Consider the following 20,433-nt stretch of genomic DNA (forward strand, 5'->3'; position numbering starts at 1 on the left):
AGGGTCTCTACCAATCACCACAGTAGGAAACCGCTACATTATTGTGGTCAGGGACTATTTGTTGAATTAAGTCGAAGTGGCCGCAGTGCCGTCTCATGTGCCCGGTCAGCTAATCGATTTTCTTCAGCTCAGATTTGAATGGAGACATGTCCTGCCACAACTATATCAGACCTTGCTACGACACTATGCAAAAGCGAACTAGAAAAGTACCTTAGTACGGCCGGGGTACAAGACTATTACGCGTGCGCATTTCATCCCCAGGGAAACGCCCTTAAGGAAGGAACCGACCCAATCATCCGGGCGCGACTGGCACCATACAAGAAAATAGAGAATAAACAAGCCGACTGGGACGTTCATGTTCAGCCAGCTGCTTGCGCTGTTAATACTGCGCTACAGACGTCTACTGGTACAACGCCATATGAAGCCGTCTACGGCTAGCTGCCCCAAGTGAGGCGGTCATCAACCTGGGCGCTCCCGTTACCATTCACAGCTCCGACGACTGAGCGTCCGTCTTTAATGTGGAATTCCAATGGCGGAGTCGCAGCAAGTTTTTCTGCTCGTTTCGGAGCAAGTTTGTTCCAATGACAGAGTGAGGGCGGGAGTAAGGTGTTCCAATGAGAGAGTCGGAGTGGATTCAGAGCGGGAGTCACTCCGTGGAGCAGAAAAGATGCTCCGCCAAAATCGGTGGAGTGGACCGGAACTCTGCGTGACGTATTTTCTTTACCACGTTTGTCTGCTGGGAGGCGCCACCGGTCACGACTCGGGAGGAAGCAAACACTTGGCACTTAAAAAAAAAAAAAAACAGTTGAACGGCGCTGAAGAGACAAGTGACGGGTGCGGCGGTGCCGGGAGCAAACAGCGGAAGGAAATGACAGCACGCAAGGCATCCTGGGTAACTCGGCCATAGAAGTTCCGCTTCCGCCTTGCTCCGGCGGCGCAGGTTGTGTTCCAGTCGTGGATTTGGAGGCGTTGCTCCGCCCCAGAGTCGAGTGCTTGCTCGCGGAGTCCGTCGGCCACTCCGACTCCGCCATTGGAATTCAACATAAGAAAGTTCAGTAGTGATAAGAGCTTCACAAGCGCAAGAAATGCAGAACTGCCATTGTGACCACCGACATCGACCTGCTCCGGTGTATAACGACGGTAACGAGGTGATACAAAGGGGAGTCAGCTCCTCCAGCAACGAGCGACGCTTGAAGGGCCCTTCACAATTACTAAGCGCGCCGGAGAGAACACGTGGCGTCAGCACCTCTGTTCCATTCGCCAGCCTCGGCACGTGTAAGCGAAATAACTTCGCCATGCACGTGTCGCGCGTCAAGAAAACGTTCCGGCGGTTCAACTGAACTGTCTATTCTTTTTTCAGTACCGCAGCGTAGCCGACTGTGAAGGAGGCGCAGTCGGGCTTGAGCACTCCAACCATGGCCGCGAGAAAAGAAAATAAAGCAGACGAAAATAAGGCGTTCGGCGCAAAAGCCCTTTGTCTGCTTGTCTCTATTGCAATCTCTATATCTATATAAATTATAAGCACATTTTGCTGTTATCCTTGGTTTTCTTAATCAACAATTTCAGTCGGTGGACTCACCTTTTTCAAGGGAAGAATGAAGGTTTCTTTTCATAATGTACAGGATTAAAGCAATATCATGAGAAGCCAACAAACACGGACACCAAGGACAACATGGGGGAAATTACTTGTGTTTAATAAATGAAATAAAGAAGCGATAAATTAATGGAAATTAAAGTGGATGAAAAAACAACTTGCCGCAGGTGGGAACCGAACCCACAACCTTCGCATTTCGCGTGCGATGCTCTACCAATTGAGCTACCGCGGAGCTGTTTCCCCATCCACTTTCTTGGGTATTTATGCGTCGTAGTAGAACCCTGGGAGTGTTAGCCAGCGCCATCACTCACATACCTTGGCGGCGGACGTGGAACGTCCTTCTTGCCGCAGGCGTCACGAGAACGTGATCTTTTTGGGTGAAGGCAACTGGTCAATAAACCCACACATGCTACCTGAAGGCATCAATGTTGCCAGATTCGAGACCCTCGTTATGTAATAAACGAGAAGAGAGGGGGTTAACCGAGGGTCCCGATTTTTATTAGGCATATCATGAGAAGCCAAGAAACACTGACACCAAGGACAACATGGGGGAAATTACTTGTGTTTAATAAATGAAATAAAGAAGCGATAAATTAATGGAAATTAAAGTGGATGAAAAAACAATTTGCCGCAGGGGGGAACCGAACCCACAACCTTCGCATTTCGCGGCGGCGCAGGTTTAAAGCAAGTGTTTTACCAGTAAAGGTACTTCGAGGGCCGGCAGCCAATCATATGTTGTGGTTCGTGGCAAGAACGCCTATTCCTTTAAAATTGTTCTTTTGCGCATAACCCTTTCAGTACGCGAGTTCACGCCATTTTCAACCAATCGTTGGGCCCGTGCAGGCGTTGTCATTGTCATCAAATCGTAGATCCAACCGTAAACCAGCTCGGAGGGAGTGAACCCTGTTGCTATGTGTGGGACCGTTCTCAACGCGAACAGAGTTCAGCCCAAACAGTCCTCCTAGTCTGCTCTGTGTTCATGGCCAATGCACGTAAGGCTCTCTGAAGCATCGAGTGAATCTTCGCAATGCTATTTGGATGTGGATGATACAGGGAGCTGTGTATCTGCGGCACCCCACACCTTCCTAGAAACGTCGTGGTTAAGGCAATTGTAAATATTTCCCCCTGGTACACCTGAATCTATGCAGGAAAAAAGATTTACTTAATTTATTTTATTTATTTATTTATTTATTTATAGATACTGCAATCCCACGTTTTGGTGGTTTTAGCAGGGTGCGAAGAACAATCACAGCTGCTCATAAACGGGAAAATTAACTGGTAAAACCTCTCGCAGGACGTTGAAATAACACGAGGAAAACACTCTGAGTAATAATGCTCCTTGTGCTTAATTATTCTCCTTTTTTAATTCGACGTTCAAAGGAGAAGTATTTTTTTCTAAGTAAAGTGAATTGGAGAGCTTCTTTCTGTTATTCTTCATGCGTTTCAGTCCTCCTTTCATTTACAACGCTACGCGATTCTCCAGTTTTTGTCTCCCGACTCCAGTTTTAGCCTTTTGCGTTCTTGATAATATGGGGCCCAAAACGTTCAATACAATCACTGACAATGGCCTTAAACAAATTGCAGAGGCCGTCTATGTCCTGAGTGCTATTTCTGAATGCATCAAGTTAAATGAAGGAGTGCCGATGATGGAAACGTCATCGGCATGTGGAATGTTGTGAAAAGATTTTTTTTTCTATTATTATCAACATGAACATTCGTCAGAGTAACCGAAACAGCATGTGGTCGCATATTCCAGTTGTTACGTGACAAGAAGACTTCGAAGATATATTTCCACTGATCAAAGAAGATCGAGAATTGGCTTTGAAGTACCGTGCAATCTCATGAAAGCTTTTGGAATTTGCAATAAATCATATTCGAACGCAGTGTCTAGCAGTGCTTCAGTTGAATCATCCTGACGATTTTCAACGAAGAGGTTAGACAAGTCCACAATCGGAACGTTGAAATCACCTGACAGAATGATCCGTTCATTAGGTTTAAAATGCTTGCCCATGTAATTTTTTAATTCGTAAATCACAGAAACGGAGACCCAAGTGGGGGGGGGGGGGGGGAGGGGGCTGTACAAAGCTCCTATAATGTGCTGAACATTTCTGTGGTAGGTACTACGGAAAATGCACTTAATCTTTGGTACCGCAGGCATACACATTATCTTTAACGACTGTTTAAAAAGTATGACCACACCTCTGCCTTTACAACCGCAGTCTTTCCTGTGTACACTGTAGCCAGGTGGAACAAATTCGCTGTCACAAATTGTGCTGTTAAACATGTTTCTGTCAGGATAACAATGCCTGCATCATTGGAAAGTAGAATTCCATTCAAGTTCAGATGATTTATTGAAAACACTTCTGTAGTTAATGTTCAATTTTTCAGTGCTCGAGGATTCACGCTGTGGCGTCAGTTTCCACTCGTTAAGATCCTAAAACATGCTCACTTCGCTTCATGCCAGCCGAACGAAAAAAAAAATTATGGGGCTTTACGTGCCCAAAACCACTTTCTGATTTTGAGGCACGCCGTAGTGGAGGACTCCGGAAATTTCGACCACCTGGGGTTCTTTAACGTGCACCTAAATCTATGTACACGGGTGTTTTCGCATTTGGCCCACATCTAAATGCGGCCGCCGTGGCCGGGATTCGATCCCGCGACCTCGTGCTCAGCAGCCCAAAACCATAGCCACTGAGCAACCACGGCGGGTCGGCCAAACCAAACGTCATCAATACTCAGCTTGTCATAGTGAAGTTTTGCCTTCGTGCTTTTTCCTTTTCTTGCGATGCATTTTTCCATAGCTGTTTTCGGATGTCAGGCACGCTAGTAGAAAAATCTTCATATAAAGAAAAATCTGATCCTTTTATCTTTTAAGCAACTCTCTGAATTGACGACTTTTCCCGGTAGTTCAGAAATATAATAATAACTCGTCGTTTTCTCTCTTCAGATTTTTTTTTTGCTATTCTGTCGCATCTTTCGATACCGCCTGCAGAAGTGCCTTGCTTCTTTTTTGGAAAATTTAGTTGTTTACATAAAGCTGCAGGTAATCTTCGCTTTTGTTGCTGTTTTATCTATTCCCTTATGAACAAGTTCTCTCTTTGGTTTCTATTTTCTATGTCATCCGTCTTGCTAATAATGGCTACTAGTGTCTTTTCGACCCCTGATAATAAAATTTCCAATTTGCTGCTGACGCTGTTTAAATCAGTAAGCTGTCGTTCGACTTTATCCAAACGCTCTGTCAGGGTAGAAATTTGTTTCTCTATTTCGTTTTGCCTTGTCTGTACATTTTTAATTGTGTCGCTTACGTTTTCTTGCCCCGCAAGTATCTTTGAAAGCATTCGCTTTTCACTAGGACCATTATTGGCGTCGACATCGCTGCGGCACAACAGATTCACCGGCAGTGAAAGAAAAGAAAGAATGACCCATTTACCAAATGTGGGTAGGGCAGCAGCACTAGAAAACAGTCATCACTTCGGTAGCACTCAGTAGTCGGGCGATCACTAACCTGTAACACGAAGCGAAAAGTAATTCAATTCATGCTGCCGGTCAAGCCTCTGCTGTGCCCACGGGATAGTTAGCTGGTCGGTGTAGGTTTTATAGCTGTTTCTGAGCTCACGTGATGCGATGTTCCCGACGATAATGATCACAGAGGCAGGATGGTATGTTAGTAGACTGTGATGTGTGGTGCGCGACAACGTGCGGTGCCATGAGCAGACGACAAGGAGTGCACGCGCGCCGAGGCGGATTCCATGCTGGAAGAAGGAAAACAACGACGCCGAAGAGTGTCTTGCACGAGAACACGCGGCGCATGAAAAACAAAAAGAAGAAAAGCAACCAATTAGGAAAGACCACGGGGAGTCAGGCAGCCAATCGGAAAATGCCAAATCGGCCAGATCAGAAGAAAAAGCGTGGTGCGCTGGCAGAACGGGAGGACACGCAAGGAGACGCAGGGGAGACGCCAGGAGAGTTCGAGGAAGCGACGGCAGGAGGAGGTCAACCACCGGAGCGGGCGCTTAAGACGGACCATCGGGTTCCGGACCCGAGCCATCAGGACTTCACCCGACCGGGGCCTCCTGCCAACCTGTTCCTCTGCGTCGCCCGTCTACTCGAGCTTGCCGCCAGCTCCTCAAGGCCGGTGAGCTTCTGTGCTCGTGGGTACGACGAGAACAGTCGGGCTACGGGCCCGAGTTCTACGCCAGCTGCCCGGCCAGAACGCCACCCTCGTCTGTCGTGCCACCTGCTGCCCGAGGCCGGCGTTCGAGCTTCTGTGCCCGTGGGCAGGATAACAGCAGTCGGGCTACGGGCCCGAGCTCTACACCCAGCTGCCCGGCCAGAACGCCGCCGCCGTCTGCTCGTGCCACCAAGCCGCCTGGTTTACTTCTCCCGACCAGAGCTGGCCAGCTCCGATCGTCCGGTCAACCAACGTACACCACGACCTTTGGTGAGACCGGCGCCACTCCTTTCGTCAGCTTGTCGCCGCGTCGCCGCGTCGAGACTGTTGTGTGTCCCTGCCGTCGTGGCAGGCCCGGACTCGCGCACTACTTAGCTCCATACTAGCCCCAAATGGGTGTCTTGATGTCTATTTGAGTGTTTCTTTTATGTTTTCTATTTTCTTCTATTTATTTTAAGCCTTTTTTTGTTCCATTAAATGTTTGTGTGTGTGTTCGAAACGAACGGCTTTGTCCTCAATTGGGTTCTCGGAGGCTTCACCTAAGAGAACCATCAGAACCATTGAGTACACGAACCTTTGCCCCCATAAGTGGGTCATCACATAGACAAAGGTATCGTTGATGAGCGTTTTTGCTCGTGTGCTGCATTTTGTCGCAGGCAAGAGGTGATGGTAAGCCCGTGTTGCCGCCGTGAAGCAGCTGCCTGGTATTGCCACAGCTTCGAGGATGGTTGCAGCAACCTTCAACACGAAGCGAAATGGATTTCCGTTCATGCTGTCGTTCAAGCTACTGCCATGCCCACTGCTGTTGCGCGCAAAAGTACTGATGCGTGCCATAGAGGACAACATAGCGTTGACAATTCCGGTGGAGCTCAGATCCTTCAAAGATATCGCCTCAGGAAATTTCGCCCCGGGACAGAGCACTTTTACCGCCACTAAACATCACACATTCATTAATTCGAGACACATTTCTAAAGCATACTTGCACCCTGACTGGCTCGGCGGCAATTGCCCGACTATGTCGGTTAGCAGACGACGGAATGGCTCCATGATTAAGAGAACCAGCTTTAAAGGTGCCTTGCGTTTGTGTCCCGGCTCCCCAGCTTGTTGACGCGCGTCACAGGACCTTGCATAATTTTCCGCATCCTTAAAAGGAAGCTCTAGCTCGAGGCCAACTCCGACGCGGTTTATTCAAATACGTGTACAGCGCAATAACCTTTTTTTTTTTAGATTACCCTTGGATGCGATTTTAATGAAATTTGTTGCATTTTAGAGAAAAACTTAACTTCTAGTGTATATTGGAAGCTGACTCTCGCTAGAACATGAAATTTCTTTTAAAGGTTTTCACACTTTGAAAGTTTGAAAGAAACAGAAGCACAAAGTTTACAAAACTAACATCTCTTCATCAAGAACAGATATCGTGCTTCTGTAAACAGCATCCACTAGATCATTGAACGTGGACAAATTTGGTATGTCATTTTATATCTTTCGTGAAATTGGTACGTTGCGCACAAGGGTTCTGCAAACGATGTAATTCCATATAATAAGTTTTTTTGAGATTCATCTGTGACATCATAATTTTGTTATATTTAGATTTACTTTTAGATGTAATCCATAAAATTGCGATATCGTTTTTCAATGCAAAGTTACAGAGTTATAAACTTGACAGTATCGTGTTCTAAATATTTTCGATTTTTGCCGCTCTCTAAAAAATAAAAAAAAACCGTTGAACGGCCTATACCGAAAATTCGAAAGAAACAGTGACTGGATTTAAATGTTTTCTTTTAAGTGCAACAAATCTGGCCAAATTTGGTGCAGATGTTGTCGACAAAAACCAATTCTCCTTCTACACGTATTTAGTTAGGAGCACCCGATGTAAAGCTTCCTCTTCAGGTATCCTGGCCAGTCATATTCTAATAAAGGCCTTTCTTTCTTTTTGTTGATTCCTAGATGACCCGGCCAGCTATATCCTTGACGCAAAGGCAGAAAATCAGCCCGTTAATTCTCCGCAATTATTTATTGACCTAGGATCCGGCGCCTACAATCTCGTTAGTGTCTATGCAGAACAGGGCATAGCGTCCATCTATGCACTCTTTTGCGTTCTAGTGCAAATGTGTCTGAGTCTGGTCCTTCTGTTGCTCACTTCTGAGCAACTCCCCATCCATCCGGAGAAGCCTGTCCAAGCTCTCACAGGTAGGTGAAAATACAAGGCCGGCCGCCCTTTCTGTTACTTCAGCTGATGTTTCTTCGTGAGGCGCGATTTCTACACGATTATTTTAGCTGGCCCTTCTATTGTCAAGCTGTTTTTTCTTTTCTTCCGTTGTCCGAGTATTTACTTGGGATTGGGCCTCCTCACGTTCTGCCACGGCTGCGCTGGAGTCTTAGGTTAGCTGAGCGTCGATTTAATGCGCTCGCGAGCGGGTTAATGCCTGCACCCTTCCTTCTACGAACACCTGACCACGCTGCCGTAACAAGCGCTCTGAATGGTCTGAACAGAGTTATGGGTACTTTATTGGCAGCGCCTTCGAAACGCCTGCTTCTGTATACATTTCTCATAAGGAGCCGAAGTTGACACTCGTGTTTTTCGTACTCGTGAACACAGTGTGGCAGACACACGCTCTGTTCTTCTAGCACTGACTTGATCCAAGTTTCCTTCCCTGTATAGTCCTCGACGTTTATAAAGGAAAGGTGAAGTAGGTTCATGGTAGCTCCGCTATCCCTTAAGACAATACAGGTTTTTCGCTAATCCGTAGCTCCTCAAAGTATGGACGGAGAAGCTCCAAGCTTTCTTGGCTTCCGGCCACGTAGGAAAACAATAAAGTGTGCTTGTTTTTGCAAGCCGTGGGAAAGTGACCTAGGCCCTAGCACTTACACCATCCGAGAGGTTGCCTCATTTCGAATTTTTTCGTGTGACCGTTCTGTGTCCCTTCCTCCGGAGGGTTGCTTGCGCCCTTTTTTGTTTCCTTCTAGGGTCTTTTTCGTCGAGTCAGCCGTCTCGGTAGTTTTTACTTGTGTGTGTTTTTTGTGGTGAATATGCGTTCTTGGATTATCCCCTACATTTGAACGCTCGCCCTCGATAGTGAGCCTCCGTCGGATGAGGTACTCATCAGCTAGTCAAGCCGCCTTACCTGCCGTGTCTACGGCATCTCTATCCAGTAACCAATAGTTCATTGACTGTCGAATGCGGCGGTAGAATTGTTTGATACCAATGAACTCTACAATTTTGTCTCTACTTTTGTAGACTTCGCAGCCCTACGACAAAGGGTTGAAATCCGGGCCATTTGGTACATATTTGTAGGAAAAAAGCAGTCGCAAAAGATAGGTTGTTGCGCAGGCTCCACTGGCGTAAACCTCACTTGATAGTCCAGTCGCTGTGGTGTCAACCTATCTTCTTGTCCTTGGTTTTTTGTGACTGTTTTTTTTTCTTCAGCATTAAGCCACTCAACCAGGTTCATTCTCAAACCGTACGCAAACTCTGAGTAGCCCTCGTCGCTCTTCTTGCTCACTTTTCTGAATCGTGACTTAAATGCTTTCGTTGAAATTCTGAACCTCCTCAAGAGCATTGCCATTGCTTTCCTGTAGTTTTCCCCATCACTTGCCGTTAATCTTGTGACTAGGTTCACCGCGTCACTAGCCAACAAATTCATTAGCCCCTGTGAACAGGGGCACGCAGCGAAATTACACCTTTCACAAGTTCTCTCGAGATGAACCAACAATAAGACAATGTCCTCTACCGCCTTGTGTGGTTGCATCCACTAGTCCATCCGACATGGCTCGACCTCGCTTGATTTCCTGCGGTGGTTCCGTCGGTACCCGCCGCTGGACGCTATTACTAAGTTGCACCTGTATCTCCGGCACCTGTTTCTCGGACTTTTGCCGTTCTCGCTCACTCTCACAATCGTGCTCTTGACGTTCTCGTTCACGCCCTTCACATTCCAGCTTGCGCGCCTGACATCCTCGCTCAGGCTTCCGCGTTTCCTGCACCACCTCCCAAGCAACCTGAATACTTTCGACGACATTGGGCCTATCTCTCATTGCTTTTTGGATACCTCGCTTTTTCACCTTTACGTCCGCCTCAACTCCCAAGTCGACGCACAAGTCTGATTTCGTCAACCTTCAAGGATCAATTACGGCTTCCGTGACTGGTTAGAACGGTTTCTTTCAATAATTTGTGCAAGCGCAAAGTATGCTACAAATACCCGGTTTCCGCAATCAAAATGAAATCACAATATTTGATGTCTGGCGAATCAAAAGATACAATCCATGCGCTCCCCCGCAGTTTAATAAAATGCCCTCTGGTTCATCTGTGTGCTTTTCTCAGTTTCTCAAGGTTTCCTGGGTCGAAGGCGCAATCGTCGTCGCTAATTCCATTTTCTCTGGACTCCTTTTGTCATAGGTTATCCCACTTTTGCCACCAGTTATTAGATGTGGCCCTTGAGTGCGGGAGTTGGCCGACGTTGAGGGGGACTTGGAAAAACGAAGGTTTACTTATATGCACGATTGGAAACATATTAAATAACAGTAAATGTTCATGGACGGCCAGCTGCAAATGGTACGCTGTGGCCCCTGGCAAGAAGAACGTCTGTCCCATCCTGTTCGTTCTCTGGGTTATAACCTAATCAGTCCTTCGGGGTCACGTCATTTTCCGCCATTCGTGAAACCCGTGCAGGTGTCGTCACTTTCATCCAATCGGCGAGCCCGTACAGTTGCCTTCATTCACATCCAGTCGTGGGGGCCATGCAAGTGGCGTCATTTTTGGCCAATGGGGACACTTCCTGGGCTCTATCCTCCGATGGCCGCATCCGTCCGGCGCTTCCTCCTCGCCTGGTTGTGCATGAACGACCTTTCAGTGCTGCAAAGCAGCTTTTTTCTGGGTTAAGGTCATCTACCTCGAGCCGTGCTGGCCTCCAAGTACACTTTCGGGAAGCGTCACAAAGGGTGGTGGGCGGGTGGACGAAAGCTCCACACGCGACACACGACGGTGGCATAGGCAGCGTGTCTTGCGCGTCCAGTAGCATAGTCGGCGCGCACCAGCGCACCATAATTAGAATGTGACGGCGAGTTGTTGCACTCGGAGAACTTGACCAATGCTAATTACTGGCCCGTATCTTACAATGGTCAGGATCCAATCCTGCAGCTTTGATGCATTTAGGTAGCATGTGTTTGTTTATTTACTAGTTGCCTTCAGCCAATAAGGTCATGCAGACGTGACACCTGCGGCAGAACGAATATTCCACATCCACCGCCAAGGCTATTAGTAATGGCGCTGGCTAACCCTCGCAGGGTTGTCCTAGTAGACAGCCATAAATACCCTGGAAAATAGATGGGAATACGGCGCCATGGTGGCTCAATTGGTGGAGCATTGCACGCGTAATGCGAAGACGTCAGTACGTTCCCCGGCTAGTCGCTTTTCATCAACTTTCAGTTTAATTAATCTTTATTCCAATTAGTAGGTACTTTGTAGCTACAGTAAGTAATGGCCGTTGTGTTGTCCTTGGTATGTTTGTTTGTTGGCTTCTTATGATCGATAAAAATCAGGCCCCTCGGTTAACACCCTTCGTTTTCGTTCGTTACATACCGAGGGTCTGAAATCCGGCAACATTCATGCCTTGAGGTAGCGCGTGTGGGTTTATAGACCAGTCGCCTTGACCTTAAAAGATCACGTACTCCTGACGCCTGCCGCAGAAAAGAACTTCCAGATCCGCCGCCAAGGGCTGTGAGTGGTGGCACTGAGTAACACTACCATGGTTCAACTAGGAAACATACACAAAAAAGTGAATGGGGAAACGGCGCCGCGGTGGCTCAATTGGTAGAGCAAAGCACGCCTAATGCGAAGACATAGGATTGTTCCTCACCTGCGGCAAGTTGTATGTTCATCCATTTTAAGTTCGATTAATGTATAATTTCTTTATTTGAATTACCAAGTACAAGTAGTTCCTTTCTGCTGCCATTGGTGTCTTGGGTTTGTTGGCATTTTAGGATATGAATGTTAAAAATCGCGCACATCGGTCAACCAGTTTTCTTCTCGTTCATTACACACACACACACACACACACACACACACACACACACATATATATATATATATATATATATATATATATATATATATGTATATGTGTATATATATATATATATATATATATATATATATATATATATATATATATATATATATGTATGTGTATATATATATATATATATATATATATATATATATATATATATATATATATGTGTGTGTGTGTGTGTGTGTGCGTATGCGTGGGAGGTGCAGCGGTGGCGCAGAGGTAGAACGACCGCCTCGCGTGCAAGAAGGCAGTGGTTCGAATCCCGGTGCCGCGCAATTTTCCACCGGATTAAAAAAAATCCTTGTGTTGATAAAATTTCATGCACTAGCCTGGAGTGTGGCCTGATCCCGGTGACCACAGCCGGCAACGCACTCCCTCACCAGAGCAGGATTGGCCACCCAGGTGCAGTACATGGCCACAACCTCCTCTATGAACACAACAATCAAACCCCGCCCTCAGTACCCAGAAGCTGCGAAGCAACTGACCACCGCGGCGGTCAGACCTGCGACGCAGCAGAGGGTGCTAAGAATCCCTGCCTCCGGACATGCCGCCATTGGAATGTGAACCTGGTAACGTTTCACCCTAGAACATTATGTAGTGAGGCGAGGCGAGCCTAGCAATGCTATTGGAGGAATTATAGGGCAGTAAAGGGGATATAATAGGGCTCAGTAAAGCTAGGAGGCAAAAAGAAGCATATACAGTGCTAAAAAGCGGGCACGTCCTGTGCTACGGGGGCTTAACGGAGAGACGAGAACTAGGAGTCGGATTCCTGATTAATAAGAATATAGCTAGTAACATACAGGAATTCTATAGCATTAACGAGAGGGTGGCAGGTCTTGTTGTGAAACAAGAGGTACAAAATGAAGGTTGTACAGGTCTACGCCCATACATGCATTCATGATGACCAGGAAGTCGAAAGCTTCTATAAAGACGTGGAATCAGCGATGGGTAGAGTGAAAACAAAATACACTATACTGATGGGCGACTTCAATGTCAAGGTAGGCAAGAAGCAGGCTGGAGACAAGGCGTATGCACTAGGTATAACAGGGGAGAGTTATTAATAGAGTTTGCGGAACAGAATCATATGCGGATAATAAATACCTTCTTCCGCAAGCAGGATAGCCGAAAGTGGACGTGCAAGAGCCCGACCGGCGAGACTAGAAATAAAATAGACTTCATACTCTGCGCTAATCCTCGCATCATACAAGATGTGGACGTGCTCAGCAAGGTGCGCTGCAGTGACCATAGGATGGTAAGAACTCGAATTAGCCTAGACATGAGGAGGGAACGGAAGAATCTGGTACACAAGAAGCCGATCAATGAGTTAGCGGTAAGAGGCAAAATAGGGGAATTCCAGATCAAGCTACAGAACAGGTATTCAGCTTAAACTCAGGAAGACGAACTTAGTGTTGAAGCAATGAACGACAATCTTGTGGGCATCATTAAGCAGTGTGCAATAGAAGTCGGTGGTAACTCCATTAGACAGGATATCATGATGATGATGATGATGATGATATGTGTGTGTGTGTTGTGTGTGTACAACCTTCTCGAAATGCGAAGATGGCGGGATCGTTCCCGCCTGCGTGATATTGCTTTTCCATCCACTTTCATTTCCATTCATTTATCGTTTCTTTATTTCATTCATTCATCATCATCATCAACATCATCAGCCTGGTTACGCCCACTGCAGGGCAAAGGCTTCTCCCATACTTCTCCAACCAGCCCGGTCACGTTCTAATTGTGGTCATGTTGTCCCTGCAAATTTCTTACTCTCACGCGCCCACCTAACTTCCTGCCGCCCCCTGCTACGCTTCCCTTCCCTCAGAATCCAGTCCGTAACCTGAATAAACATCGATTATCTTCCCTCCTCATTACATGTCCTTTCCGTGCCCATTTCTTTTTCTTTATTTAAACTAAGATGTCATTAACACGGGTTTGTTCCCTTATCTAATCTGCTCTTCTCTTATCCCTTAACGTTACACCCATCATTCTTCTTTCCATACCTCGTTGGGTCGTCCTCAATTTACGTAGAACCCTTTTCGTAAGCCTCCAGGTTTCTGCCCCGAACGTGAGTACTGGTAAGACACAGCTGTTATACACTTTTCTCTTGAGGGCTAATGGCAACCTGGTGTTCATAATCTGAGAATGCCTGCCAAACGCACCCCAGCCGATTCTTATTTTTCTGATTATTTCCGTCTCATGATCCGGATCCGCCGCCACTACCTGTCCTAAGTAGATGTATTACCTTACCTCTTCCAATGCCTCGCTACCCTTTGTAAATTGCTGTTCTCTCCCGAGACTGTTAAACATTACTTTAGTTTTCTGCAGATTAATTTTTAGACCCGCTCTTCTGCTTTGCCTCTCCAGATCAGTGAGCATGCATTGCAATTGGTCCCCTGAGTTGCTATGCAAGACAATATCATCAGTGAATCGGAAGTTACTAAGGTATTCTCCATTATTACTTATCCCCAATTCTTCTCAGTCCAGGTCTCTGAATACCTCCTGTAAACACGCTGTGAACTGCATTGGAGATATCGTATTTCCCTGCCATACGCCTTTCTTTATTGGGGTTTTGTTGCTTTCTTTATGGAGGACTATGGGAGCTGTGGAGCCGCTATAGATATGTTTCAATAATTTTAGATACGGCTTGTCTACACCCTGATTCCGTAATGCCTCCATGACCGCTGAGCTTTTGACTGAATCAAACGTTTTCTCGTCCACAATGAAAGCATATATAAGGCATGGTTATCTTCCGCACATTTCTCTATCACCTGATTGAAAGTGTGAATATGGTCTATTGTTGAGTAGCCTTTATGGAATCCTGCCTGGTCTTTTGGTTGACAGAAATCTAAGATGTTCCGGATTCTATTTGCGATTACTTTATTAAGTACTTTGTAGGCAACGAACACTAAGCTGATCGGGCTATAATTTTTAAAGTCTTTGGCATCCCGTTTCTTATGGATTGGGATTATGTTAGCGTTCTTCCAAGGTTCCGGTACGCTTGAGGTCATGAGGCATTGCATATGCAGAGTGGCCAGTTTTTCTAGAACAATCTGCCTACCATCCTTCAACAAATTTGCTGTTACCTCATCCCCCCCAGCTGCCTTCCCCCAAGGCTTTCTTTACCTTTTCCGGCGTTACTTGTGGGATTTCAAATTCCTCTAGACTTTTCTCTCTTCCGTTATCGATGTGGGTGTCACTGGTACTGTATAAACCTCTATAGAACTCCTCAGCCACTTGAACTATCTTATCCATATTAGTAATGATATTGCCGGCTTCCTCTCTTAACGCCTACATCTGATTCTTGCCTATTCCTGGTTTCTTCTTCACTGCTTTTTGGCTTCCTCCGTTCCTGAGAGCATGTTGAATTCTGTCCATATTATACTTCCTTATGTCAGCTGTATTATGCTTGTTAACTTCGAAAGTTCTGCCAGTTCGTTCTAGCTGTAGGGCTAGAGGCTTACATTCATTGGCGTTTCTTGATCAGATCTTTCGTCTGCTGAGATAGCTTACTGGTATCCTGTCTAACGGAGTTACCACCAACTTCTATTGCACATTCCTCAATTTCATTTATTAAGCACAAGTAAGTTCCCGTGTGTTTTGTTAGCCGTCAGTGTTTTTTGGCTTCGTATGATATGAATAATGAAAATGGCGTCCCTCAGTTTACCGCCTTTCTACTCGTATATTATATAACGAGGGTCTCGAATCCGGCATCATTGATGCCTTCAGGTAACATGTGTCGGTTTATTGATCGGTTGCCTTCACCATAAAAGATAACGTTCTCCTAACGGCTGCGGCAGAAAGGATGTTCTACATCCGCTGCCAAGGTCTGTGAGTGGTGGCGCTGGCTCTCAGTCCCAGGGCTGGACTCGGACAAATCAATATCCAGGAAAGTGGATGGGGTAACGGCACCACGGTAGCTCAATCTGTAGAACATCGCACGCGAAATGCGCAGGTTGTGGGATGGTTCTCCAGCTGCGGCGTTATTTTTTCATCCACACTCATTTCCTTTAATTTATCGCTTCTCTATTCATTTGCTAGGCACAAGTAATTTGCCCTGTGTAATTTACCCGTATGTTATGACTGTATATATATATATATATATATATATATATATATATATATATATATATATATATATATATATCTATATATATATATAGATATATATATATATATATAATCAGGAAAGAGACGACGAACTTTTTCGAAGACGTAGTTACTAAACGTTTTCGGCTGGTTATCCCGCCTACGTTAGAGTACAGGCTGGTCCACCGTTTAGTAAATAATTTCTCCGCAAAGTTCGCCATCTCTTTCCTGCGTGTTCAGCGTTGAAGAAAGCCCGTATAACTATATATATATATATATATATATATATATATATATATATATATATATATATAAACGAGGAGGAAGGAGGTAAACCGAGGGGCCCGATTCGGGCCCCTCGATTAACCCCCTTTCTACTCGTTTATTACATAACGAGGGCCTCGACTCCGGCAACATTGATGCCTTAAGCTAGCATGTGTGGGTTAACTGACCAGTTCCCTTCACCCAAAAAGATCACGTTCTGGTGACGCCTGCGGCAAAAAGGACGTTCCACGTCCGCCGCCAAGGTCTGTGAGTGGTGGCGCTGGCTAACACACCCAGGGTTCTACTAGGGCACATAAATACCAAAGAAAGTGGATGGGCAAACGCCACCGCTGTAGCTCAATCGGTAGAGCGTCGCACGCGAAATCCGAAGGTTGTGGGTTCGGTTCCCACCTGCGGCAAGTTGTTTTTTCATCCACTTGAATTTCCAATAATTTATCGTTTCTTTATTTCACTTATTAAGCACAAGTAATATACCCTATGTTGTCCTTGGTGTCAGTGATTGTTGGCTTCTCATGACATGACTAATATATATATATATGTGTGTGTATGCATCTATACTTACACACATGCTAACACATACACATTCTCTTTTATGCTCTCCCATCCGCGCTCGACCTTTGCCACATGACCGGCTCCTTCCCATACAACGCATACACTTTTTTTACAATCTGACACGCATAATGCGTACAGATTCAAAAACCAACGCGGATTCGGCATTCTCATCGTCACGCACCTGGGGCTGGCAAACACGGCGGGTGCGGTGAGCTTCCTCTCGATGAGGCAGCTGCCATTGCGCAGCTGCACATGCTCCCCGTCTCCTGCGTCGAACACGGCGTCCGCCTTGAAGTGGAATCCCGTGTTGAGCAGAGGACCCGCCGGTGAGCTGTTGAAAGTCACCAGCATGTCTGATCCCGTAGCCACGATGTTGGACTTGAGGCGACCGCGGCCGCACAGTGTCGCGATCAGCGGGAAGTCCTCCGTTGGCCCGTCGAACACCTGCGACCACCGATTGTATGGCAGAGCGTTAAGAAAAATGGCCCTAACGAAAACAATGACGAAATCTATCGTTACAAACGCTCAGCTTTAAACTGGGAGGGGTCTTGAATAATGCCCATTTTAATGTATACACGTGGACGCCAATATCTGGGTGCAACCAATCTGTGTGAGAAGCACGCAAACATACATTCGTCAGAATAAGTCTAGAAAGCAAAACAAAGCGTCTGCGTATGTTTGTTCCTCTTAGTGGCTGATGCGATCGATGTGCGCGCATACCATATAGTTTTTTTTAGTTACTATATCAATGCTTTTCTGTCGCTTGCTTCGTTTTGTGTTTTCCTTATATGACGCTATACACCTGCTCTGTCCACAAATTTGTTCAGCAAGAGTGTCATGCAAACGGCTATTGTATGTATTTCGTTTACTGGAAGATATTAAACAGTAAATGCGTTTTCACATATTGAGTGGACATGTGTGATATGCAGTCACGAATACTTACGCACGGCCACTGCTGTGCAGCTGTCCAAGTCACTGAATATTATTTCGCCTGAGTTTTTGCACTTGTGTGGCACAGTTCGCAGCGTTCTTTCTTGCATATGTATCATTTGCCTCTGGCCAGCTGTCATTTTAGTAATATTTGCGACAATATTAAGTTATTTATATTTTGGTGAAAGTAAGATATTATGTGAATACGTACAAGATACTACATATACATAGTAAGTATAATTTCGAGCGTCAGGAGTCACTGGAACTTGCTTATGCGAGCACCATGCTAAATTCTGGCGTTCTAGGTGACAAAACCACGATCTGATTATGCAGTTCCCCATAGTTTCGGAGATGTGTGGAACAATTTGGTCACCTGGGGTTCTTCGTGTCGTATTGCATGTTACATGCGTTGACCCGGACAAATATGGATCCGCGCCCTGGAGCTCAGAGAAATGCCACAAGCATAGGGCTATCGCAATGATTGAGGAAGAACTTTCCTGTGAAAATGATGCTGCTTGGTTTTATGCTAGAACCTGCTAGCCGCCATTTCCCGCCTATCACTGAATACACCCTTAGTAGGTTCTAACTATTTCCAATTATCGAGGGCTACTGTGCTGTTGCCAATCATTATCCGAAAGCCGAGAACCCGCAGCCAGTGTCGCACTGCTGTCACATGCGGATGGTTAGGGACTTTGGTTCTTGTTAGAACAATATTAAATAATTACTTCGAAAAAGCCTACTGCTGTTGTAATCTGAGGCATTTTTTTGTGATTGCATATGACTGGGTGGCAGCTCTGGCAATCATTACGCATCACGTGACGGGGTGTAGAAAAAAAATCTTTTGCATATGTAGAAGTCAGTCTGTGTTTTCAACGGCGCAACTATGTCAGGCTAATAATGTATTACTCGCTCCTAGCTATAACCTAAAAAAATTAAAGTAATAAAATCAATGTTCAACAATCAAAATTTCTGCGAGCAAGAGCGGAGTATTAGTCCATATATTCTATCAACGATCGCACGGACCCTGACGTAGTCGTAGGGGCACCGCTCCGGGTCCCTGGTGACCGGTCTCGGAAAGCACATGAGCAGGTTGTCGCAGCGCAGCCCGTCAACGTCGAAGGCAGCCAGGTCCAGGCCCACGAGATTTCGGCGCACGCTGATGCGGTACTTGCAGAGCAGGTTGCGCGGGTAGATGCCAGGGTACCCCGGTGACTGCACAAAACAGCGGCCTGGGGCGCAGTCCCTGAATGCCCGGTGGCAGTAGCTGTTGGGAACCGGCATGCCACGACGGTTCGGGTAGAGCTGCGAGTACTGGCCATACCTGCGTTACGCCAGTTAATACCGGCAGTTAAGGAAACATGCCCTAGATCGAAACGCGAAATGTTGCCTAATAAGTAAGAATGCATTTTACGAAACATACTGAGCAGTTCGTTATTTGGTACGAAGGTATTTATTTATTCACATTACCTTAAAGGCCCATTGAAGGGCATTGAGTGAGGGGCAAAAGTAATTACACGACAAAAATAGCAAAGTGCAACATCGTTATACGATATTAATACGCAACGAATTCAGGTTATTACCGAATGTTTCACGATTGGATATGAAAGCAACGTGATTCGGGAGACTGTTACAATGTGCTAGCGGTAGCACTTGGTAGTGGTGGTGAGTTAAATGCCTGCGTTTGGCCATAAATGCGCATAAAACTAAGTGCGCTGTGAATGCAACGACATGTGCGCAGAGGATAATGGAGCGGCAAACAATGAAAGCTATTACTATTAATGTACCTGTGAAACAGAAATAAAAAAGCAATCACGCGGCGATCTTCTAATGATTGAAATTCAAGGTCTTGTTTTATTCGGGTAATGTTCGAATGATAGTCGAAGCAGACAGATATGAATCTGGCTGCCTGCCCTGTTCTGAACGGCTTCCAACATACGGATTAGATTATTTTGGCATGGTGGCCATTTGCAGGAAGCGAATTCTAGTAGGGGGCCAACATAAGTAATATGTGCTAGTTTTCGCACATTAGAAGGCGCGTTACGAAAATTTCTACACAGGTAGCAGAGAAATTGAGAAGCTTTGGAGGAGACAGTTGCTACATGCGTTGTCCAGGATAAGTCCGACGAAAGATAAACGCCGAGATATTTGTACGATGGAGCAGTCAAAACTACAATATTATTAATGGAATAGTCGAACAATGAGTTATTGCGCTTTCGAATAAACGAGATTACCGTGCATTTGGAGGCGTTATGGGACCTTTGCCAAGTTACGCACTATCTATAGGTCAGTTCGTGGTCATTTTGGTGAGTAAGAGGATCATGGAAACATTTATTTTACGGTAGATGACGCAGTCGTCAGAGAACAACCTAACTGAGGAATAAATGTGAGCGAGTAAGTCCTTGACACATATTAAAAAGAGTCAGGGACCTAGCACACTGCCTTGGGGGACGCTGGACATGACGTCGCAAAGGCTAGACGAAATGTTGCTGACGCGAAGACAATATGTTACGTAGGGAAGAGAGTGGTATAGAATCGATACAAAGGGCCAACAATTTAGAAATTAAACGGCAATGAGGCACAGTATCGAACGCCTTCGCGAAATCAAGAAAGAGGCAATCGGTTTGATTGTTAGAATTCATGTAAAAGTGAAAGTCAGTTGTAAATTCAGATAACTGAGTGTCACATGAGTAGGCTTTTCTGAAGCCAGGCTGATTATTGAAAAAAAGTTATAACATTCAAGGTGG

The 20,433-nt window shown here is 45.8% G+C and overlaps 1 protein-coding gene across 2 annotated transcripts in view; it reads right to left on the reverse strand.

Annotated features, from left to right (window-relative positions):
- Positions 1 to 20,433, reverse strand: part of LOC126526674 (uncharacterized) — a 424,404-nt gene that overhangs the window by 140,705 nt on the left and 263,266 nt on the right. For both annotated transcript variants that reach the window (XM_050174536.2, XM_055068341.2), the window contains exons 4-5: positions 18,713 to 19,010; positions 16,941 to 17,203 (exon numbers count right to left, since the gene is read on the reverse strand). In XM_050174536.2, coding sequence (XP_050030493.1) covers positions 16,941 to 17,203; positions 18,713 to 19,010 — 561 coding nt within the window. The remainder of the gene's footprint in view (positions 1 to 16,940; positions 17,204 to 18,712; positions 19,011 to 20,433) is intronic.

This window comes from Dermacentor andersoni, chromosome 8 (genome assembly GCF_023375885.2).
Source record: "Dermacentor andersoni chromosome 8, qqDerAnde1_hic_scaffold, whole genome shotgun sequence".
NCBI lineage: Eukaryota > Metazoa > Arthropoda > Arachnida > Ixodida > Ixodidae > Dermacentor > Dermacentor andersoni.